This window comes from Parasteatoda tepidariorum, chromosome 12, assembly GCF_982258835.1.
Source record: "Parasteatoda tepidariorum strain Cologne lab strain chromosome 12, Ptep-v5.0, whole genome shotgun sequence".
In the NCBI taxonomy this organism is placed as follows: Eukaryota; Metazoa; Arthropoda; class Arachnida; order Araneae; family Theridiidae; genus Parasteatoda; species Parasteatoda tepidariorum.
Window position 1 is genome coordinate 45651346 of NC_141766.1, and position 23372 is coordinate 45674717.

The following is a 23372-nucleotide window of genomic DNA, read 5'->3' on the forward strand; positions in this document are numbered from 1 at the left end:
TTAATTTTAATTAAAAAATATTTCAAAACCTGCTGATTACCTATAGTATAATTAAATTTCAATATAATGCATGGCAACTGTTGGTAGTTTTGAAGTTTATATATTTTCTTGGCAAACTTCAGTTTTTGACGGTTTAAACCAGTATTATACCCTTGTCATGTCAAAAACCACTTTTTGACGTCAAAAACCCAACCTTGAATCGATTCCAATCAGCAATGCACTAATCATACCATATAATTTTTTTAATGGTGAATTGAGGCATCCTCCACTAAATTACTTTTGTACATAAGTGTTGAGCACCATACACACTGGGTGTTTGTTTAAAAATTATTTATACTTTACCTACTTTAAAATATTTTGCTTAAGAACTCCATTTATATAATTAATTATTGGTATGAGGGAATATTAACTGAATGATACTGACTATTAAATTTTTTAATGCAGCAGTTCTATAAAAATGTTTCTATAAATTGATCTCTAACTATTCTTAATTCTTCAGTGCTCCTGTCTAAAAAAATTATACTAAAAACTGTTGCAACTTTTTGTTCTGTAACTGAATAATTCTGAAATTAAAAATAGTATATTTCTTTCTTATTTTGCAATATAAATTGCCTTTATTATACTTAAGTAGGACAAATTAAATTTGATTTGTTTGTCCATTATTAAAGTAGTTAGGCATATGAATCTATTGCAAAAAATGTTCTAATTTTTTTTCTTTGGTCCACTGCTAAATTATAAAAATATTTAAGAATGCAATTTTTTTTTCAGTCATGTCATTGAACGAAAAGAAATGTCCAAAACAGCTGCCTGACATCTATTTGACTGAAAGCATTTGCAGAAGCAAATCCTTTGGTGGTTTGTCTCACAGAAGAACTAATTCCGCTGATGCCACATTTGCCTCTGCAAAAGAAGATGTGTCTTACGATGGGAGCTTAAGTAAATCATTCTATAGTGGTAATATGCTATTTTAGTTTCTATTCTGAAAATGGCTCTTGTTTATATTTAATTTTTAAGAAAGTAGTTTCTGCAAAATTACTGTTTCTTTTTAGTTTTATTTTCCAAATTTTTTTTCTACTGTTTCAAAGTTTTGAAACTTATGAAAATTAAGCACTTATATTTGTAACTCAGTTGAAAATAATTGATTTCAGTTTCAAAATTACAGTGCTGCTAAAAAGCACATGCATTAAGGGGTGCGTGTTACCCTGTAACTATCATTGACAAATACAAGTAATTTTTAAACTTACATGTTTTCTTCTTCGCATAGAATTTGCTCATGATATTCTTGAATGAAAAAGTGTGCAGTGCATATTCTATATTCTAGATCTTAAAAGAGCAATAGGCTAGAAACTGAGCATTGTATTTCACAAAAATCTGGGTGGCTCTTAAGAGAAAGCCATACCATGGGAAAAACTTTTCATCGCAAATTCTCTTTCGCCTTCCTAACTAATTTAAAGTTTAGAAAAAGTGAGTTCAGACAAACTTAGAGTAAACCATGAATTTTCAAATACTGAAAAGAAATTTTAAAAATATCAAAACGAAAGCAAACTTTGAGAAGATAATATAGAATTACAAAACAGAGAAGTTCTCTTCCAATAATTTGTTTGCATTTAGAAATTTTTTTTTAGCGATTGAAACTTCATGGCTTACTGTGGGTTTGCCTGAACTTACTTTTATGTTTTAAACTAGCAATAGAGGTGAAAGAGAATTTGCGACGAAAAGCTTCTCCTGTATGGCGTCTTCCTAATAGACTAGAAGCAGGGTTGGGTTTTTGACGTCAAAAAGTGGTTTTTGGCATGACAAGGGTATAATACTGGTTTAAACCGTCAAAAACCCGTCAAAAATGTCAAAAACTAAAGTTTGCCAAAAAAATATATAAACTTCAAAACTACCAGCAGTTGCCATGCATTATATTGAAATTTAATTATACTATAGGTAATCAGCAGGTTTTAAAATATTTTTTAATTAAAATTAAGGTAAAACAACAGATTTAAAATCTCAGAAATTTATATTCAAATGCATGTGCAGAAAAATTTTGCACAAAATTTTTTTAAATATTTATATTTTGAAAAAAAAAAAACTTTTTTTTTTTTTTGATACTTAAGAAAATTAAAAGTTTATTACTATGCATTTTTGACATATAAGGAGCATATAACTAATATTTATAAGGAACTTACAAGTTATGTTGTATAAATACAAACTTTATACAAGTGTATGAAAAAATTTTTTAATGTTATACTGAATATCTTTATTATCCAGTATGTTAATTTGAATTTAAAAGTAGTTATATTTGGGAATAATGATAAATATAATTCATATTGTTTATTATATTTATTTATAATTATTACACATATCATTTTAAAACAATTTTTACCTCTTAATTTTTTTCCCCACTTGTATTAAGAATACAAATAATGCATATCTTGAAAGCAAGAAGTAATTATTCAACAGCTGAATATTTAGATATTCAACAAAACTATGTATATAGTATTCAGCAAAATGAAATTCACAAGTATTTGGATAAACTAAATTTTCAGCATAGTAAATGAATAGGCTGAATATACTGTAAATCGACACTAACTACTCTGTGTATTTAACAGAAAGCACTTAAATTTGTATTGTCTTATGTTAAAAAGATTATTAAGTAGATTTAGAAGAATATTAAAAAGATTTTTCTTTAAAAGATGTCTAATGTACAAAACTGCTAATGTTTATCTTTAAAAATGTCTAATTTTTAGTATAATCTATACTATACACTAAATTTGGTTATAAATAAATTTCTTAATAATATCACTGCAGATTTCCAATAACACATGAAAATGAATACATAATATTACAAAAGATGTGAGCTTTCAAAAGTGCAAGATTTTGGTTAGTATTCAAAATATAAGTGTTTCTTCAAAATTTTAAATTTATTTTTTCTAGAACATATTTAGAAACACTATCCTTTATAAAAAATAGATAAATTTTATGTATTAATTAAATTTCACATATGAATATAGGTTTTTGACATTTTCGACATTTTTGACAGTGAGGTTTTTGACGTGACGGTTTAAACCATGGTTTAAACTGTCAAAAACTGTCACATGTCAAAAACCTGCCTGACTAGAAGTATTCAAAGTTGTAAATGTTTTAACTAATAAAAAGTCTCAGCTTTTAAATAGGTAACAATTAAGCTTAAACTAATTCATCAGATAAATTTGTTTACTGTATGAATTGTTTTTTAGAAATAAGAATACTTCTCCCATTTTGAAAATGTTGTATGCCATAATAATATTGCTGTAAAAGTATCCGGATTTTCAAAACTATGTCAAAATATAAAAAAGAAACTGTGGAAACTGCAAAAAGTATTGTAATATAATTTGAATCTACAATAGCATCATCAAGAATCAAGCCTGTTAAAAAGTAATTTCTGTAGTTCGAAATTCGCTAGCCATAACAATTCTAGCTAAAATTACAATGAAAATATAATTATAATGCATAGCTAGAATTACAATCGAAATGAGTGCTAAAACCGACTTAGATAAAATTAAAAACTTTCTGCAAATACAAAATTAGTGAAAAACTTTTTGCAAGAAATTTATTTACTCTTGTAACTAGTTTCAATACTTTCACTGCCACCTAATTTTGACAAAATATGTTCGAAAATTGTTGATATTTTTTAAAGTCTTTGAATTTTTATAAAACTCTAAATTGATTACTGTACATACCAACATATATTTCTACCAACATATACGGTATTTGAAGATATAAAACTAATTATTGACTTACCAAACTTTGGGTTGTATAATAGTTTTCTAACATTGACGGTAGGGTAGAATATGAGAATTCTGACCCTTTTTTCTATTGATGAGTAATATTAGGAAATGTTGCGCAATGGTGATAAAGTTTCCATGAACAGTGTTCACATATTCGTTTAGATTATGCATATCTGATCTGGTGTCAAGACTGATTTTTGAATAAATCGTTAACAAATAAAGTACGAAAAGGTATGCGAATGATTAAAAAATAAAGTACGAAATTAGTGTTTCATAATAACATCATGTTCGTTAAAAAAAATTTCAAAATTTTAAAAACCGTTTGTAAATGACTGAAAACAATCGTAAATTGATGTGACGAATTGATATCGTCTAAAAGTAGTGACTCAGATTCAAAATTTGCTTATTTTAATAGAATATTTAAAATATCCTAATTTAAAAAACTGTGAATTAAGCCAAAAAAAGAACTATTTAAGAAAAATAATCATTAAATGATGTCTTGGTGCTTAATTAAGTTCAAAGGATGATTATAACAGCCTTGTCCTACAAACCTGCTCACTGAATGAAAACTAAATATGGAAAAAAACAGGTTATACATAGTCGTCAGTTTTTATAGTTTTCACAGGGTATGGTTCAGCTTGGAATTCTTTACTTACATTTTTATCGCTTTCATTATTTTTTTCCTCTGCTTTAGTCTGAATTTCAGCTACAATATCCTTGTGAGTAGATATCTTGGAAGTGATTACATTGGCATCAATTGATACATTACTTTCAAATTTTTCACTATACCTTTTCGAATTGAAGTCTACTTTTTTCTCAATGGTAATTTGCTTTTCAGGATTTGATCCAAATTCTGCATTAAATTCTCCAAAAAGTTCTTCGTGGTCATCATGGATCCAAACAATTAAAAAGTCAAGTAGATTAAACAAATCTCCCCAACCAGAAAGAACTCAATTGATTTTTGATACTATTTGCAAAGGCTTACAGTAAGTATTACTTTTTATAATATTAAATTAATAAAATGTTTGAATAAGTTATAAATATCTTAAAATTTTTATTTAACAGTGAGAGTATAAAGTTGGTACAAAGTGAGATATCAGATTCACGTATCGCTTTTGACAATATATCAGTATCTTCTGTTACGGTGAGTTCATTTTCTATGTTTTATCATTATGCAATGATTTTTATTACTTATAATTAATTTAATGCTTATAAATTATTATAATGCTTATAAATTATAAGCATGCTCAATAATTTCTCTGGGTTAGTTTAGATTATCTTTAAGTGAACCCTTAATTGTCATGCTACTTATTGTACAAAATATTCCTTGCAAACTTTTCTTTCTTTTTTTTTGGGGGGGGGGGGATATGAATAGAAAAATATTAAATATAGTGTTATTTTTTCATAACTTCATTATATTTCAGCATCAGACTCTGACTATGCCTATCATTTTATTGAATTTTTTATTAAAAATTAAATGTTAACATCTACCAATTCATAACTAAACTTGTAAGTTTTGTATTTCAATAAAGTTTCTCAATCTTGCTAAGCAATATTTTTATAATTTCTTTTTCAGTAGAATATATTTTAGTTTCTCTTATCGGTTTTGGGCAGTAAATATAGTATTCTTGATATAAATCTATATAGTAAATATAATATTCTTTATAAGTAAATATAGTAAAATAATATACTTGATTCTTAAAAGAGATGTATTGAAATTAATTAAAGTATTTATTGATATCCTAGTCCCAAGGCAGACTATATGAATTTGAGAAGGTGAGTTTTTGGATTTGACATTTTGCATTCTTTAATTTGAATTCGTTTGTTAGCTTCTTCTTATTTCCATGCATCTTTCTCAGAATGTGCATTGTGTTACTAATGAAGTAACATGCATGATATCAAAAGGCTACAATAATATAATTTCTTGCATTTCATTCAATATTGTTTATATTTACAATATCGTTATCTGCATGAATGTTCACTTTGTTTGTAAACATCCTGTTTATTTTTTATAGTTTCTGTAGAAGCATTGTTTTGCATGTCAAGATTCAATCTTTCCATAAATTATTTCTTTTTAGATTATAAGTCTTCTTCCTTTGTTATTCGTTTATCTCAATGATCTTAATCTTGCAACTGTGTCAGATTAGAGCTTTTACTTTGTAACACACTCTCTTCACTTAGTTTAAAGTTATTTTATGCAATGGAAATGCCATGAATTTGTTAGCTTGATTATTGTTCTAAAATTACTAATGTTTCTTGTATTTATTTTTCCCTTTGTTTGTTTCAAATTTTAAAATTATTTGTCAATAACCTTCGCATATCTTATTAATTTTCTGAAAATGGGGATTTGATTGCAATTTACTAAATAAAAGAGTTGCAGGCTAAACTTGAACAGTTATTTTCTCTTTTCTGTTGCTCTACTTAACATTGTTGATTGTTGTATTGATATGTTTGCTATACAGTGTATTAAGGTTAGAATATGCATGCTTAAAAAGTATGCTTAAGGCTCAAAATATGCTTGCATTTTACATTAGTATGGGAACTGCTTTCAGTAAAATGGTCTAAAAATTTTCAAATTTTGAAACTTAAAAAATTCTCTAGTTTCATGTTAGTAATTTTAACACTTTGGCTGTCACAAATATAGAAATTTACATTCTTCTCCTGATTGCAAAGCCAGTATTCCTTTGTTATTTGATGGAGAAACAGTGTATAAAGGAGAAACATTTGACCAAATCAGGCCATTTGTGCAATTGTGAGAGATTGCTTTATCATGCATTAATAAACAGCAACACTTGCCTAAGTATAGTTTTTTATTTTATTTTAATCTTTATAATTCTTTATTTCTTCGTTCATAGTTAGTGGTATGATTCAGTTACTATGCACATACCAGATTTGATATATTTGGAAATTGAAACTGGTTCATGAAAACATAAATAAATTTTATGAAAATTAAAAATCATCAATATGTAATCTGAAAAAAAAATTCAAATTGGCTGTTGCTTTTTTTATTTCTTTTTTTATAATATCTCTGCTTAATGTTGCATATTACCAAATTTAAGTATACGAAATAGTTTTTGTTTGCTTTTAAAGATGCAGTTCATATGCTTAATGCTGGTAAAAGAATTGCAATAACCATAAAACATTTTTTCATCTTCTTAAGAATTTTGTCATGGCTTCAATTCAGTTCTTGCTTTCCGATTAAACAGATTCATGTTTTGGTTGTTCCATTAACTTTATTATTTCTGAGCCAAAGACTCTTATTGATGGTTGCGGGTAAGGGGAGCTGTCACTCTTTATGACAGAATGCTCTTAGGGAGCATTACATATATATGTAGATATCAACTAGATGGAATTAAGGTATGAGTAAAGGAACTGATGAATTCAGTGAAAAATTATCTAACAATTACATCAATAAATTGGCCATGAAGTTTTTTAACAAGGAAAGAAAAATAATTTAAGGAATTTTAGTAGTGTACATGATGTACTGTGAAGTTAATCCCAATGAAGGATGAGTTCTTAGTGAAAATTAAATTGAAAGAAAGATCATCTTGACTGAAAGACTTTACAATTATGATAATATACAGTTGATTTGCTACTAAATTTACCAAACTCAAGACAATTAACTGAAAGAAACAATGAAGTAACCTTTATACACAAGCTTTTCCTTTATGAGAAAGCATTTGCTCTTATTTCTGGATGTAAAAGGTGGTTTAGACTAATGTTTACATTTTCAACACTGAAGACATTTTATTTTGAAAACATTCGGATGCATGAAATCAAATTGAGCTTCTGTCTAGACCATTGTTTCTCAGCGAGGTCCATGCTGCTCTCGGGGGGCAGTCGGAGTATGTGGAGAGGCAATGAACTTGTTTTAGGCAGCAGGGAGGCGATGAGCTTGTTGTCATTCAAATTTAATTTTAAAACTTTCAAATGAAATTATTAAATAAAGATTAATTTAATAAATAAAATAAATCCAAAATTATTATTAAAGAAAAAAAGATTAAATTTATATAACAAATTAAGATTTTACGATTCAGCATTTTTACCAGCAATAAAATGAACTTATGCGACACATATTCTCCAATTCAGTGCATGAGTTGGTTGTTTTTGCCTCATTCAAGCCATTTATCGATAATTGAAATGCATGCAATTTCAGTATGAATGTTTGATTTGACCCAGGTTTTTTATGATGGTTTTCGTTTGCTTTTCAGTTTTTCCACCCAGTTTCGATTCGATTTCGTTGTTTATTCAGCCAGGTACATGCGTAAATTAGTTTATTATTCTAAATTATTTATTAATTTTCAGGAATAGTTGATTTGTTTTCAACCTATGTTGTTTTGATGCCCCCAACAATTTCGGTTAACAAAAAGAAGTGTCATCAATACAGTGTCACATACTTGAAGTTCGGATTTGTTCAATCACCTTTGAACTCTCAACTATGCATGTGTTTACTTTTTAACAAAGCTTTATTTATTAAGGCAATGAAATTTTACTGTTCGCAGGAGCATATGCAAAATATTCATCCTGACAAGCAAAATAAAGATTTGTCATTTTTCACAAACATCAAGGACAAGTTTCTAAAGGCACCTTCAGTCTCAGGCTTACTAGCAACCTCATCACAAAATTGTTATGATGGTTTGAAAGCGGCTTATAAAATGTCAAAATTAATAAAATCTAGCCGCATCCAATGTAATAAAAATATCCTATTAAGCAACGATACAGTGCTGCAATGAATTAATGAGATGGCTGAAGACGTTGAAGTTTCCTTATGCAAACTTTTGATATCCAGCATATGTTCCCTTAAATTGATGAGTCAAAGAGAAAAACATTCCTCTTGCTAATATTATGTTTGTTGCCACTGTTGGAGCTCCTGCATTGGTGGGCCGACTTCATGGGTTTATCCCCCTTTTGAAGAGGGAGGTACCAGATATTTTAGCTGTTACTGCGTGATTCACAGACAGCATTTAGTTGGAAAAATCTCTGCGAATCTTTGCATCAGTGACTGCTCTATGTCGATCTCTGCTGTGAACAAAATTTGCTGTAATGCTCTCAACAATTTATTATTTAGACGACTGTGTAAAAAAAGAGATGAATTCAATCGTTTTGTGAATATTGAAGCAGCAGAAATTCAGATTTTGGTTAAACTTTCAACTAATGAAACTTTGAAATGATGATCTTCTCACAGAATTTTGGCTTCTAGGCAACATCAGTCGGCCTCTACTCTGGACTGTGGACTATCATCAAAATTTTTTTAATTGCCTTCCCTTCCTCCTAGGGGTGGTTCCAGAAATTTTTTCTGGGGGGGGGGGTCATAGACTCAGATTCCCCCTGCCCCCCATAATTAATATTTTTTTCGAAATATTTTTTTTGAAAAAAAAAAAAACCTGGAGTTTTTAATGCTAGTCTTCTCATTTATTTTTTTCATAATGAACAATAGAACAATACATAAATAATTCAAGTATTCAAAATCTTTAAATAATTAATGTAATGCGTTTTTAACAAACTTTGGCAAATACAATCTTTGGTTAAACCTGTTGAAGCGCGCTTCAACATTATTAATGCTTACAATGAAACTATGACGAATTTCGTTTTATTCTTTTGGATTATTATTCTTGAAACAGTGAAGAACGTAATTAGATGGGAAGAAAATCAAACATGTTTCTGACCTACCTAGGTGTATATGCCCCCTTAAAAATTTTTTAAAATATTTTATTTCTTTTGTAAACTAGTAAAAAAATTATTTAAAAATTTTTTTTTTTCAATTTGGGGGGGGGGGGGTCATGACTCCTATGAACCCCCCCCCCCCGCTGGATTCGCCACTGCTTCCTCCTACCTTGATGAACAAAGATTCAGTGCTGTGACAGATTTAGTGACAAAAAAGAGAAAACGAGGGAACTTGTATCTTCACCTCACTAAAAATATTGAACCGAACATTAAGAAACTGACTTCGAACCATCAAGCACAATCATCTTACTGACATAGTTACTTGAATGTTTTGTTGATACTACTCTTTAGAGTAAAAAAAAATTTTTGGGGGTTTTTTGAATTATCAAATTAAAAGAATAAATGACACTTTTTGACTATAGGTTTCTTTGTTGTACTTTTTTCATTACTGTATTTATTTTAATTAATAACAAATAGGCTGCAATTACCTGTAGGGAAAAAAGTATTGAGTTAACTTGCATATTTTTTTAAAAAAAAGAAAGCAATCAAATTTTAACGAGTAAGAAAATTTGCTTTAAAATGTTGCCTCTTATAATTCAGTATCCCCCCTCCGTCCCCATGCGCTAAATAACTGGATTTCCACAAAGGGGGTGTTGAAATTTTTAAAAGGTTGGTAGAAACGTTAAGCATTAATTAAAAATAAATGACTAACACACCTCCATTATTGGACAAAAAAGGGTTGAAAGTGCATCTTTAAAAAAATTTTGACGGAAAAAAATTCCTATCACCACCAGAAATTTGCAGGAACAAAAAGTTATTTCTTGGTACAACATTAGATTTCTAGAGAGACAGTGATTTTTTCCCAGAGATAGTATTTGTTCATTAGACAAAAGGGAGTGATGCATTCATGCACTTTGGTCAATCGGAAAAAAGACGAAAAAACTTATCAAAATTGGTAATGAAATCGGTCATAGCAACAGTGTTAACTCCTGTAATGGTGTCAGAAAAGTGAAATGGAGAATGCACTGAATTGGTTGGAACTGGACAACGTGACTAAGTCATTTACAATGAAAAATCAAAATTTATCACAAGAAAAAAAATTTATGAAATATTCTCTTTGAGAAAAAACGAATTATTTATTGAAATATCTTTGATAACTTTTGAAATATTATTGAAGGATGAATGTTTGCATTCTCAGAAAAATTAAGTTGAATACTCAAACTTAAAGGAAGTGGAATAAAATAGTACTTGGGCGAGAAGACACTGTAGTAAAACCATAGTAGTTAAACTGACCAAGAAAATTAACCAAAGTTAAATAAAAATCCTATAAAAAACATTATCTACCATTTTTCTGCCCAAATATATTTCTTTCTATTTTATTTTTTTTACATAGTTTCTTCCTGTTTTTATGAGAGGGAAAATTAAATTGATGAGTTTCATTAACTCAGCTCTTTATAATTTATTAAAACTCTTGTGTTAGTTATTTGTCCATTATTTTTTTTAATTCGCTTTTTTATTTATATTGCCTTTTATTTACTTTTCTTATAATAATTGATATTTTGATGGATGTGGGACATAGTTTGAAACTCTATTTTAAAATGTATAACTTTTGAATTTATAGCAAATGAAAGCTAATGAACGCTATTTGAAAAAGTTGGAATTTCATTTATCTAAGGTATGTAATCAAAGTCTACTTTGTTTTATAATTTGCTATTCCTATAGAATTATTAATTTTACTCTTTGTTAGTACTTATTGTTATTTTTATTTTAAATATAAATATTTCAGTTAGATGAATTAAAAGAACAATATGATGTTCAACAGCGTATTCGTGACGGTATGTTTTATTAGTTTATTTATTTGTTACTTGTATGTATATTTTGCTTAGATTCAATAAATAAATGTTTTTTTTTTTTTTTTTTCAATTTTGTTAACTAGACACATCTGTAAACTTTATGGTTTAGCTGTATAATATTTAGTGTTTTACCTGATAGTGTAATTGTACAATGTAAAACAAATTAGCAGTAATAGTTATTTCAGGCACGTAAGTAAATTAAAAGTAGAGCATGCATTTAGTGTTAATTACTATTGCTGATTGTTTTGCATAACACAGCTAATCCTTTCAATGAGCTAATTGCAGGGTTAGATCAGCTGCTGATATTGCTCCTAATTCCTCCAAAAGGAAATTACTGCTCCAGCCTATTCTAAAATGTTTTTTTTATTTTTTTTATAAAATTGTTTCAAAATGTTTTTTCCCAAAATTGCTCCAAGCTGCTCCAAAACTCTTATAATATTCATTGAGCAAAAAGTGCAAATTTAGTTCAAATTTCCACCAAATTTGAGGCAAAAAATCAGTTTTGTTGCTCCAAATCCACAAGCAATTTTCGTTTTCAATCTAAATGTCTATTAAGGTGAGTTTTTTCCCTCATATAATGGGCTAGGTCAAGAATTTATTATTAAATAACGAATTTTTCTCATCCAGTGATTTCGCTTAAAACTCATCAAATTTTTGAGTGTACCGTTACCCCTCTAGCTGTGATCTCTAAATTTAACTTTAGTAACGGTTACCCAGTAGACAAATATCTAATGAATTACAGGAAACTCTTAACATTTTAAACTCATTTTTATTGCAACTCTAAATCTTCAAAAAACATAATTCCACACATTTCCAAATGCTAACATGGGAATAAACACTTCCCTCTATACATTAATTAAAACAACATGCAACCCTAAAACACTCAAGCATAACCTTCAATTCATGCAGTTCAAAAAAGACATTTAAGAAATAAAAACTGCATTTAACATTACTAAAAGCACTTAAGACTTGGTTTATGATGTCTATAAATCACACTTAAATACTCATTGTTCTCCTATACCAAAAAAAAACAAAACAACATAAACAGTTCAGAATTTACGGTAAATGATTCCTCTAAAATGTTAACGAAATACTTCCAGCATAGATACATTCGGACTTGGCCCACCGTCTCGAAGATATCAGCCTTCGGCTAATCACGGTCGTTCTTCCCGCTAGAGACTTCAGTTTAGCTTTCCTAAAGTTCACGATCCACCATCTCCGAGGTGCTGTCACGGACCACCCTTCCTGCGGACAAACTCCCTATCCTCCGTGTTACTGCTCTCAGCCACACTCTTCACTTCTCTTTTATCCTCCCTTCAGCAAGGCGAAAGAATCTAGATTGACCTGTTTACCAAACCCAGAGTCATCCCGCATCCGGCGGACGTCAGAACCAAAAAAAAAAAAAAAAAATCCCTGAGAAAAAACAGTCATAAACCCACTAATACCCTATAGAAGTTATAGTACCATCCTCAATAAATATTAATAAATTTAGTTACCCAGATTTCACCCCAAAAATCCCATTTTAAAAGACTAATTCAAAATTTCTAAAAAAAAAAAATTTCATTATTATGATTGAATTTACTTTATCATAGTGGTGCCATCTACAGAAGAATAATCTATCTTTAAAAGTATTGAAAAAAAACTATAATAAAGTTCTATTTATTACATGAGGAAATGCAAAATATAAGTTATGACTCGTCCTTTGGGATATGTAATTCTCCAACACACTCACACTAATATATATATATATATTTATATGTCATGCTCCCCATAAGAAGTGTTGTTTTCTGCAAGTGCAATGGGATAGATAAATCGGATAAGATTAGTTTAAAAGTTAAGGCACTTTATCTGTAAAACTAAATAGAACAGCATTAAATCATTATAAAGAAGAAATCAAAATAACATTAAGACAACATTCTTTGTTAATGTTATATACTATCTGTACAAAATGCATTCAACTGAGCTCAAAGTCAAAAAGTAAATAAAGAGAAAAAAAATTCTAAACAGATTTTATTTTGCAAGAAACCCATTAAGTAAATTTTTCAGTTATATGTTTATTTAATTAATTCTTAGTTGCATTTTTATTACAACTGTTTTATTTAATAATGCTTTTTTTTCTCCAAGCTCTGTTAACTATGATAGGAAATGTTAATTTATGTGCTCAAATATGCTTAAAAAATCTAGTTTTATAAGCACTGTGTTTTTTAAAGACTATTTGCTCCAAAAGGATTATGCTGCTGTTGATCCCTGCAATTGATCAACTGTGTTTGTGCTAACAGAATTTATTAACAATGACTCTTCAAAATTAATCCACACTTTAACTAATACAAACAACAAAAATTACTATTTTAAATCATGTACAAGTATATTTAAATATCAAGGAATTAAGTAGAGTTGTTCTTTTTTATAACAAAAATTATTTATCCCTTTAAATTTAATCTGAATTATATAAATTGACCTTTTAAGTAAATTTTAAAAAATAATAAAGTATGAGATAAGCAGCATGAAATATAAATTAAACAAATTGATTCATAAAAGTTAAATTATTACATCTATTCATAAGTTTAAGAAAATCCAAATGTAAAACTATGTTCTCGCTAACCAGAAAATAAAATTGGGTATTTAAGATATATTTAGAATCAAAAGATATTAACTATATTTATAATTATACGTTATTGTGTTTAATTCAACTATTTACTGAAATTCACAAATGCAATTATTAATTCTTTCTTACTCAATTATTTTCTGGCATAACACACATTTTATAAAGAGTAACATTATTTATTAAATCAAAACAATCATCGTTCAAATCATCTGGCTTTATCACCTGGCATTTCTCTTTATAAAAAATTAACATTTTCCTGGATGAGTATTGCCACGATCATCCAGGATTAGATCAAAATATTCAAGCATACTCAATAGGACAAATTTCATTTTTACTGAAGACATGTTAATACTGACATTAAAAAACAAAAATAAGTATCAAAATTACTCTACCTAATAATGGATGATCTCAACTGTTTAAGAACACATTTTTGAGGTAATCATATCAAAACAAACATTTGTTCAAATCTAAATGAGCCTGCATAGTTTTAAGTGAATTCTACCAAAATAAAGTTTAACTTAATTAGTATTAAAAAAATATAACAAAAGGATTAATTTTATGAACCAACATTTACAAAGCAAATGTTAGCGAAGGGACTAAACCCCTTTTTGCATGAGGAAAACTATTTGATGTCTATCCCAACAGTTACCTAAATGAGAAGAGAATGCAAAATCAATTCATCATTCTAAAACGGAAATGTAGATGACTGGCAGATTATTGTTGCCATTGAACATTAAATATAACTATATAATAAGTTAAATCTAAGGTGATCGAAGTACTGGATTAAAATTTCAAGATTTGTTAAAGAAAAGTAAATAAAATAAAAGTGGAAATGCTAAAAACTTAAGAAAATAAATTTTTAACTATCATTTGTGATGTGAAAATAATGTTATTAAAACTTGAAATGAAAAAAGTAAATTGTTATGAAAAACTATAAAAGTTAGAAATATTTATGTTTTTATCTGATTGTGACTAGGTATACGGACTATGGGTTATGCTTACATTTTATCTCCTGGTAAGCAAAAAGAAGCAGCCTTACAAAAAGTTAGATCAGAATTCAAAGATTCCACTGAAATTATGTGTACTTATGAAAAAAAGCTGGAAACTTTGATGGGAACTCTCTTATTTGAAATGATAGGTAACTAAATTTACTTTGAAACTTAGAATTATTTTCTTGTAAATATGATATGATGTGATAGATATTTTCAGACTTTTTGTTCTTTACCTACTCTTATGCCAGTTTAAAGAAAGTTTTAACAATGATCAAAATTTCAGTATCACGATGATCAAAATTTTAATCATCCTGACATGAAAATTTTTATCAATTAATAAAATAGCTAAGTACAAAAATTTTCTGCCTTAAAATAACATCCTTAATGTGACAAGCCATATTTTTAAATGATTATGAAGCTAATTTCATTGTGAGCTCTATTATCTATATTGTTATTGAATCAAAAATTCAAAATGCTTATCACTAATCAAAATCCATTTCTTGAATTTCTCTGCTAATTCTTGTGGTATGCAATATTTACATTTGTGGCCTTGTATAACAAGTTAGGTTGAAGCCTGAAAAATTGACTGTCCTCAAAAATCACAAAAAATTTCTTAGATTTTATTTTTTATTCATGTATTAACTTTTAATAGTAAGTGTAAGCATTATAAACATACTTTTAGAAAATTACAAAAATATTTTTAGCACTGTTTAAAGTTTAATTGACATATTTTCCGTTTTTACTCCCTAAATTACTTTTAATTAGATTAGTGGGTGCATTTATCTCAGGGAATTTTTTATTACTATTCTGGTAAAATTATAAAGTACTTTAAAAAATTAGGATAAAATAAAAAATTGGAAAACCTGTAAATTTGTTGCTAAATCTTAATCAAAATGAGGCATGCTTATACATTTTTTGTTGCTTAAAATCATTTTAAAATAATGTATTTTCATATTAGCTCTGTAGGGGTTTCATATTACCCTCAACGAATGGGACTAAAAGATTTTAAATATTATTCCCATTCATCAGGACTAATATTAAACACACTTTTTTAGATCAGTTTTTGAGTCATGTTACATGAAAGTGTTACATGAACTACATTATTTTTCATTTTGGACTGAATTTTACTTCAAATGGTAATTAGATTTTTGTTTCATATCAGCATTGTATGATTATATATATTTATTGGTTATCTCTTTATTTATCGGTTCATGTTATAACAGATAACATTTATTATTATTATTGTTATTTAAAAAAAAAGATTTTTTTTAAAAGGCATACAAGGTTTCGCTAGAATATGTGCTGGAGACGTTTTTGAAGTAACCATAAAACACGGGGATCAAAGGTGGAAAAGCCGAGGAAGAGTTGTAAAAAATGGTGAGCAGATCTGGGAGAATAAAACAATTTCATTCAAATCTTTTTTCCGTGAGCCTTTAAGTATAAAAGTAAGTGAAGAAAAATATGTCTGTATCAATTATTTAAGTTTTAAGTCAGTAAATGTGAATTTTATTGTTATTCTGATGTGTATATTCAAAGTGCATTTTTTGAAAATTGCCTTGAGAATCTTATACTAGAGTTTTTTTTCCTTTATCCTAGTAGTAAAATATGTCAGGAAGAATTTAAGGCTTAAGGTTTAAAATGTTTCTTATAGTACTAGAGGGCTCCGCCCCCTGCTCGCTGACGCTCGCCAACCCCCCGGAGAATTGCTTCGCAATTCTTGCTTGGTTTGCTTCGCAAAACCAAGAATGCTTTGATTTCATATATTTCAATATTAAACTGAATATTAACTGTTATCATTGAAAAGAATTAATTTTCTTAAATGCAGAATAAGCAGTGTGTCAATATCAATGTCACTTTTTTTCGTTGACTACAGTTCCTTCTATGTCCTATTTGTTCTCTAAATGAGCCAAAATTGTCAGAAATTAACATCAATGTGCAGATATAATCTTAATATGAAACTTGTTAAAACCAGATTAAACTTACGAATTAACGTTTTAGAAAACAAATAATCAGATTAATCAATATATCAATACGAAATAAGTTGAGATGTTGTAAAACTGAAGAATGAAATTCTAACTATTTTGTGATTGGTTGCATCTCTGAAAAAGAAAATTCAGACTTGTAAATCGCTTTTTTAAGCCTGCCGTTTTCAGACATGTGATTGGCTGTTGTGAACGGCGGTTATTCTTCATTATTAACTGCAAAATCGTGCTTTAAAACTAAAATAAATAAAAATTTAAAATTATGTAAAAGATTTGAATGCCCTAAAAGGTTCCCTGAAAGGTTCTGAATGAATTGATTCCTTAATCTTAGATTTTCATCACGTAGTTAAAAAGTTTTTCAGGGGACAAAATTAACTGCAAAAACTTTTTTTTAGAATAGAGAGAAAAATGTTTTTTTTTTTAAATTTAATTTATGATTTATTTATTTATTTTGTCTAGTAATAAAATGTTCTGCTATCTAGTGTTTTAGAACATTAAATACATCACCAGCTTAAGAAAATGCATTGATTTATTCTTAATATGAATTGAAATAATTAATAGTTTACTAATAATTATAGTTTACTCTGCACCTTGCTGCATATACACACCAGTTGTTTAGTCAGCTGTCTAGATCAAACACTCTATTCCCACTGATGTGAGGGATGCTTTTATCAACTGTGCCACCAGAACACTATTGTTATGCTTACATTTTAGATATTAATTTTTCAATTTTATTCTTATGATAACTTAGCCAATCTTCTTTATCAGTTTAAAACTGTTCTTTTTAAAATCATTCAATTTCTATGTGTATTTAGTTTGCATTTAATAATGTTGATAAAGCATGAAAAATGGACTATAATTATTTTTCTTCTTAATATCACTAAGCTAAGCATTGTAAATAATATTTTAGTTAAAGTAAGTAAAAGTTTTTTTTTTAATTATAAATCTTGCTGTAATATGAAAATTAGAAATTTGGTTTGCACTTTTTAATATCTTTTTAAGTTAAGACTGATGTATACATGAATTGTTTTTGTTTTAGCTGATAAAGATAAAAATTTAGATATTAACAGATACACATATTTTTTTTCTATCTTTATTATCAACTAAAAATAACATTTTAGACAATATTTTAAAAAATGCTCCCAAATAAAAAATATATATCCCTCCAAAAAACTTCAAATAACATTCTATAACATATTTTTTGTTATAAAGAAAAAAGGCGATTTGCTTTTTTAACATTTAGCTCAGTTAAATGGTCGTCATAGGAAATTTCTATGCATTTGTGAAAAAAATTTCATTGTGTGACACATTGTGAACAAATTGTAGTACAGTAGAGACCTGATTATCCGAAACAGCATGGACCTAGGCTTACTTGAATAGCCAAAAAACTAGATTTACCCTTTTACGCAGATGAGTACTGCTGCATAAATTATTAAAATGCTAAATGTAATATTTTTCACTTATCTTGACATAAATTAGCACAAAAGGATGAAACAAGGGATTAAAGCAAAACTTATAAATAAAATAAATCATTTAGGTTTAAATATATATTTTAAAGTTAAAATATAAATTTTGAAATTAAATTATATTTTACTTTGCAAAAATTTTACATGTGTGTTTACCACATCCAATTTGTATTGATATTAAAGAGTTCTTCCTTTAAAAAAGTCCTTAATTGTTTGTCCAAAAAGAAAAATAAAATTATACTGTTTAATACTTCAGTTAAAGCAGAAATTTAAAAAAATCAGGTTTCAGATAATCAAGATTTTACTGTATTTATAGTACTTACAGAGATGCCAACTATTACGGATTTACCGTAATTATTACGGATTTTATGACAACATTATGCTATTATGGGCTACTCCCCCAAAATTACGGAAAAATAATTTTTTACTCATCCAAAAGTTTCATTCTATAATTTTTCCCTTTAAGAATCATTCTCATTGAATCGTATTGGTCGATGAGGACGGTGATCCGAAATGCGTTTTTGGATGCAGTGAGAATGCTCCTTATAAATGTGGTGCTTCTAGCTCTCGCATCAATGACGTCACGCTTTCGATCCGTCATGTCAACAGCACAGAAATAAGTGGTACTTACTGTCAGCATAAACAAACCATCGTTTATGTCACGCTATTTTTTAACGAAGATTTAATGAGCAAAAAAGCCAGTATATGTAAATAATCTAGCACTCAATACAATGGAACGTCAAGCCAAAAAAGCAAAGGCAGGGCTGCCATTGGCGACTAAAAAGGCTACTAAAGCGACTTTTTAAGCAATAGCAACTAGGGCGACTATTTTAGTAGAAATATGAGTAAAAACAACTAATTAGCAATGAGTTTCATAAAATTGGCGACTTTTTAAGCCAATTAGCGACTAAAATTAAGAATAACTTCTTGAGTTTCCCTCTTCCCCCACTTTTTTTTTTTTTGCCGCGCGTTTTCCTTTCATCCAAACTTTATTTTTCCTCACTGATGTCAAAAGCAAGACAGATATGTTTAACCAATTAGACTAATGGAATTGGAATTTGTCTTCTCTTGGAATTGGAATTTGTCTCGCTTTGTCTTGTCTTATAGAAAAAACAAAAGCATTATCAAACAAAGTGTTTCTAAAGGAAATTTTCTGATGCTGAGATAGCAGCTGCAAAGCAAAGTACTAAATTAGATTTACATATAACAGATAAATAAAAAAAAACTTTATTGAAGTTTCAGTTTTTTATTTTGTGTTCTATTATACAAGCATGTATTTATGTACCTTTTTAGATCAATCTTTAACTCAAATTTTATCTTTTTTTAAACAGAACAGTTTTAGATTATGAATTTTTAAAATAATTATATAATAAATTAATTCTTATTAAATTTTAATTTATAGTACCATCAAAATAAACATTATATCTTTAATATTAAAATTATGAGGTAAAACTTTATTATTACTGAGGATTACTGAAAATCATTATAAGTTATGTGTGATTATTACTGAAATCATAATTTGCAAGTTGGCATCTCTGTACTTAACCCTTATTTTTGTAATTATAACTTACTTAGTTATTAGCTTTTTTAGAAAAGTTGTTAAGCTTTTCTGCTTAGATAACTATATTGCTGGCAAGTTGTGCATTAATGTGACCAATTTTAAAAACTAGTAAAGAAATGTTATTATGTGAAGAATTTTTTAACCAATTTATTATTAGATTATTATTCAAAAATGTTTCTCTTTTTTGTAAATGGCAAATTTTTACCTGTAAAAAAATTCGTTTTTGAGTTTTAAATGTGCTAGTTTTTAAATGATTAGATTTAAATGATATTAATGCTAGTTTTTAAATGATTAGATTTAAATGATATTAATGCTAGTTTTTAAATGATTTTGAGTTTTAAATGTGCAAGTATAACTACCCTGGCTACTTTCTCTATTTTTTAAAAAAGAATTGTAAGAAACTCATACTATGTATCTAATTTTGAAGCAATTTAATCAATATTGCCCCTTTTGCTACTTTTTAGTGTCTTAAATAGCCACATAATTTAATGTATATAATTTAAATCTTTTAATCCTAAATATATCTACAATTGGAATTATACAACTCAGGCCATCATTAATGCCAACTACTCATAAATGACACCTTTTAAGTATTAAATTTTATCTTTGCTGAATTGAAGTTCATTTAATATCTAATTTTCTTAGTTCACATGTACTTTTTGGATTAGGAGTTATTTTTCATTGTGAATTGCTTGATAACATAAAGGAATAGTGTGTACGAAGAGGTAATAAATAAATAATTATGAGAGAGAGAGTGACTCTCACAGCAATCTTTGTGTTTCCTGGACACATTTCAGGAAATTCCCACTATCAGATTGCTGCAGAAGTTTATAAACAAAAGAAAGAGTTTATAAACAAATCTCACTGTCAATTTTTCCTCCAGACCTACTGACTTTGAAAGATGTAAAATATAAAATATAAAAATGTAAAATAGATAGATGTAAAATATAAAAATTTTGCCTAAATGATTCTGAAACTTTTAAATGCCATTATTTTTATACTATATTCTTTTACCTTGCCATTTTTTAGAGCAGTTCAATTGATAATTTTTATTTCTACTCTGTTTATTTTTGAATTCCAATTTTGTATTTTTTCTGCTGAATTTTCTTTTTAAATTGACCAGGAAGCATCTGTTTTTAATCACTTTTTGCCATGACATCTGTATTTTGTTGTGCATAAATAATTGAAGTATGAGAAGAAATTTTTGTTTCGCATTAGGAAATACAATTCTATGCCATAAAATTTTTTATTAAAATAGTGAGTTTATTAGTTTGTATAATACATAAGTTAATTAATGAAAGTTTATTAGTAAGTATTTAAGTAGCTGAGTAAAAATGTGTTATTTAAATATAAGTTGGTTCATCAATTTCTTGCATATATTTGGCAGCTTTTTATTTTACCTTTTGTATCTATTTTAACTCGTTATTTATCTTATTTATTTATTTTTTTATCCGTGAAATTATATCTAACATTAAAGCAGTATTCCATCGCTGAATTTAAGCTGTCCAAATAAATATTCATATTAAAAATGTTCTATTTTTTTTCCTTCGATATATTATACAAAAATTAGTTGTTGACAATAAATTACTTTTAGTGTGTTGTTTAATGTTAAATATTACTAAATATTAAAGCAATTTTTTATCTTTTACTTTTCCAGGCTGTTGAAGTTCGAGGATTAGGAAAAAATATATTGCTTGGAAATAAAGTTTGTGAGACCAGAGATTTGTTTTGTGCCCATCCTCAACAGATGACGATAAACCTCAATCCATCTGGTTCTCTTAAATTGAATTTAATAATTACATGGCAGTAAGTATTTTTCATTACTATTGCTCATTGCTTTATTAAATGTAATATTAATATTATTTTAAATGCTTGATTTTCTTTATTTAGTCCTTTGAATGCAGCTCAAGATGGTATGCCTTTTCAAATGTCTCATTCTATTGGAAGGAATAGCCACAGTCTTTCAATGATGCATGAATCTGATCAATTTTCTGATTTTTCCTCTTCTGTAAAACAAGTAACTGCTTAATCAATTTATTATGAATATTAATTATTTGTTTCATTAATCACTACTATCAGTTGAAGCAAATGCTCTGCACATTTTTTGAAAAAGAAAGAATTGACTAAAGTAATACAAATTGATATAAAAAATTTATATATGATGCATATTTAAAAGCAATGAGTTTTCAGTTGTCTGATCAAAAATCTAATTCAGATAGGATGAACAATTAATTACCCTGACAATCATTAATTGAATGAAATAGAGTAGTATAAAGATTTTAGAAATTTTTACTTTTTATGACATTAATTTCATTGACTACTAACTTCATTTTTTAATTGCTAGAGTTCTGTCATTAACTTCTGGTATTCTGCCACACTTAACTAGAAAGTTTTGTAAACTTTTTAGTCAAAAATCTACAATGTAAATAAGCTCAAGTATATTTTAATCTTATTAAAAATTAATGATAAAAATTGAACTAAAATTTTATTAAAAGTTTTTTAATTCTTTAAAAGTTTATAGTTTCTCAAAAGTAAAGCCATAAGCAAGAAAACTGATGATCAGATAGAGACTCCCTTAAGCTTTTATAAAAACTGCGCTAAGTATCGTATACTGTAATAAGCTGTTAATTTTTTTCTTTTTTTTTTTGGTGTATTGCTATTTTTTTTAAATAAGTATGATTTATACAATAATTTTTAAACTTTACTTTCATCATTAAAATATGTTTTAAATAAATTTTTCTTCAGAACTTATAGTAATTTGTCATTACATTAATTTATAGTAATAATTATTAATTATAATTATTACTAATTATAAATTTATTATTATTAATTAATAATAATTGAGTTATAAGTCTCTGCTATGTCAATTGACTGTATTTTTGGAAATTTTTAGGATCATTACATTTAATATTATGCATATTAAGTGGAACAAAGATTTTATATGAAAAATGGTTTATTTTATAAGGCATGATTCTGACATAGGAGCTTTGTCATGGTAGTTACATTACTTTCCAAACCCTTAGGTTCATCAATTGAGGATTTGAAAGTCTTACTTTTTCAATTATAAGATGTTTAGAACACTTTCCTGTTATGCAAAATATTTAGTAGTAAAGATTTAATAATAAAATTTTAAAACTTTCGTAGAAAAACATTTATTAAAAACTTTCAGAAATTATTATCATTTTTTTTAAAAAATCCTAATCTTATATGATTTAAGTTAGAACACTCTTTGTAGAGATTATTTTTGCACACAATTTTCATCAATATCTTATTTTAGCTGTTGTGTTAAAAGAAGCGGCTCATGTCTGTCTTTTTTTTTTAATGACAATATTCTCATCTGTTTTTCTAAAAAAGAAAAAAATTGTCAAAATTTTTTTGTATTATGCTTATTTTCATTATAATATTTGAGTATTATTAGATGAGTCTAAAAAACTCTAGTTTATATTGCATGATAAATTAATAATTTTTCTTTTAAATTATGAAGTTGATGTGGA

At 27.4% G+C, this 23372-nt stretch overlaps 1 protein-coding gene across 5 annotated transcripts in view; it reads left to right on the forward strand.

Moving 5' to 3' along the window:
* LOC107450583 (rho family-interacting cell polarization regulator 2) overlaps positions 1-23372 on the forward strand; it is a 64427-nt gene that overhangs the window by 14342 nt on the left and 26713 nt on the right. For 3 of the 5 annotated variants that reach the window (XM_043042056.3, XM_043042057.3, XM_043042058.3), the window contains 10 exons: positions 769-954; positions 4594-4741; positions 4821-4899; positions 5502-5531; positions 11041-11094; positions 11206-11254; positions 14854-15015; positions 16145-16314; positions 21536-21684; positions 21769-21895. In XM_043042056.3, coding sequence (XP_042897990.1) covers positions 771-954; positions 4594-4741; positions 4821-4899; positions 5502-5531; positions 11041-11094; positions 11206-11254; positions 14854-15015; positions 16145-16314; positions 21536-21684; positions 21769-21895 — 1152 coding nt within the window. In that variant the 5' untranslated portion in view covers positions 769-770. The remainder of the gene's footprint in view (positions 1-768; positions 955-4593; positions 4742-4820; positions 4900-5501; positions 5532-11040; positions 11095-11205; positions 11255-14853; positions 15016-16144; positions 16315-21535; positions 21685-21768; positions 21896-23372) is intronic. The other 2 variants (XM_043042059.3, XM_043042060.3) reach the window with 2 other exon arrangements.